A 1,744-nucleotide genomic window follows, 5' to 3' on the forward strand; every position below is an offset into this window, starting at 1 on the left:
ATGGTGTTCCTTGCACCATAAATAAAATCAGTTTGTCAGTTGTATGCAAGCACATTTATTCAACAAGAGCAATTTTTTTCTTCAGTAGAGTTAGTTCTTGGGCTAGTTGGAATTCTTGATTCAAACTCATAGTTTTTCAGCGCAACGGCACACAGTAAAAGAAAAGAAGGATAACAAGAAGGACGAACACAACGCTGTGTTCGTCCTTCTTTTTATCCTTCTTTTCTTTTACTGTGTGCCGTTACGCTGAAAAACTATGAGCTTGAAGCAATTTTTCCATTTTGTTACATTTAGCATTCACATACAACTTCAAAAATTTACACACAATTGCAGTATCTCACAGGAAACGATGTGCAGCAATAATTGGAGATGAAAGGTTCGTTATACCGGCAATGATCATGAGGATGCCGTCCAATTGCCCAACCATGTTCCATGGCACTTTTGTCGCCAGGATCTTAAACGTTTTCATCCGTTGGATTGCACTTTCGACATGCACCCTGACCGAAGCAATTTTCTGGGTTCGAAGAGTTTCCCCCTTAGACAGCTGCTTCTTTTGTTTCTTGAACGGAGGCCGGATAATGTCAATGAGATAGTGTGCACAAATTTCGTCGATTAAAAGCCCACGATCAGCCACTATTGCATCTGATACTGGCTCAAGTGCATCAGTCAGGCCACTTTGTTCGAATATGGCCTTGTCGGATGCGCGTCCCCCATAGCCTTCGCTTATATAAGCAATCATGCCAGCTGGAGTGACAGCTACCATATACTTAGCTGTAAATTCCCTCTTGTAGTGCGAATACACTCTCAGTGCACACTGCAAACAATTGGGCTGCCCCAAAGCTATCTCGGTGCAGTCGATAACAACTCTTACATTAGTGAACTGCTTGTACTGCTTGGCAAGTGTTCAACAATTTCCTCTTTTGAGGGGAGCATGACAAAAGATTTTAGAACTTCAGGCAACACCTGCACTGTTTCTGCAGTGATGCTGCTGCATGTTGTTATTGTGGAGTCAAACAAATGTCTGAGGAAGGCGGTTGATATATGTTTTGACTTCATCAACGTTAAAACAATCCTCTCTCTTGCTGACATGTGCTCTCGACCAGGCAGTGGGCGCAACTTTTTGTAGCACTCGACGAGTGCGTTCAGAACTGCTCCTGATGGCAGCCCTGTGAATGTAGTTACATTTTTGTCACTTATCATGTCTGCAAACCTTTTTGCAAATCCTCCAGATTTCACTTGCACTGCTTTGTTTTCTGTAGAGCGCTTAAGTGAGCCTAATTCCAGGAGGATGCCTGCTATATCTCTTTCTTGCTCCGAGTGCTTGGTCAGAAATTGTGGCGCTTGAACTGTAGTTGTGCACGAAGAATCCTATTGGAAAAAAGAAGTGGCAATCACATCGCTTAGTAAAGCAAGTTTTGCTTTACACAACACATTTACACATTGCAAAACAAGACAGTTGTAGCGTTCATGCTAATGCATGTACTTATTGCATGAATAAAAAAAGTGTCAAGTAAACTGTGAACCTAGTGTACTCTCTGCGTCTTCGCTGCTCAGAACCATTGGGAAAATGTGCTCTATCTCTGTGTCTTCGTTGCGTAGAACCATGGGGTAACTGGAGCACCAGGTCAGACTAGAGCCCTGAAAGAAAAGTTTGGTCTTTAGATAAAGTGATTTGCTTCACAAGTAAAACAGTATGAATGGCAGGTTGCCCATGCCAATAAGATTGAGGTGCAGTGCATTTGGC

General features: G+C 42.6%; 1 protein-coding gene across 1 annotated transcript; it reads right to left on the reverse strand.

Moving 5' to 3' along the window:
* Positions 1-337: 337 nt before the first annotated feature.
* LOC144123788 (uncharacterized) lies at positions 338-901 on the reverse strand (the record flags this gene model as incomplete). The annotated part of the gene is made up of 1 exon (XM_077656540.1): positions 338-901. A coding segment is annotated over one exon (564 nt), but the record flags the coding sequence as incomplete, so codon positions are not given.
* Between the last annotated feature and the right edge of the window lie 843 nt (positions 902-1,744).

This window comes from Amblyomma americanum, chromosome 3, assembly GCF_052857255.1.
Source record: "Amblyomma americanum isolate KBUSLIRL-KWMA chromosome 3, ASM5285725v1, whole genome shotgun sequence".
NCBI classification, from domain to species: domain Eukaryota; kingdom Metazoa; phylum Arthropoda; class Arachnida; order Ixodida; family Ixodidae; genus Amblyomma; species Amblyomma americanum.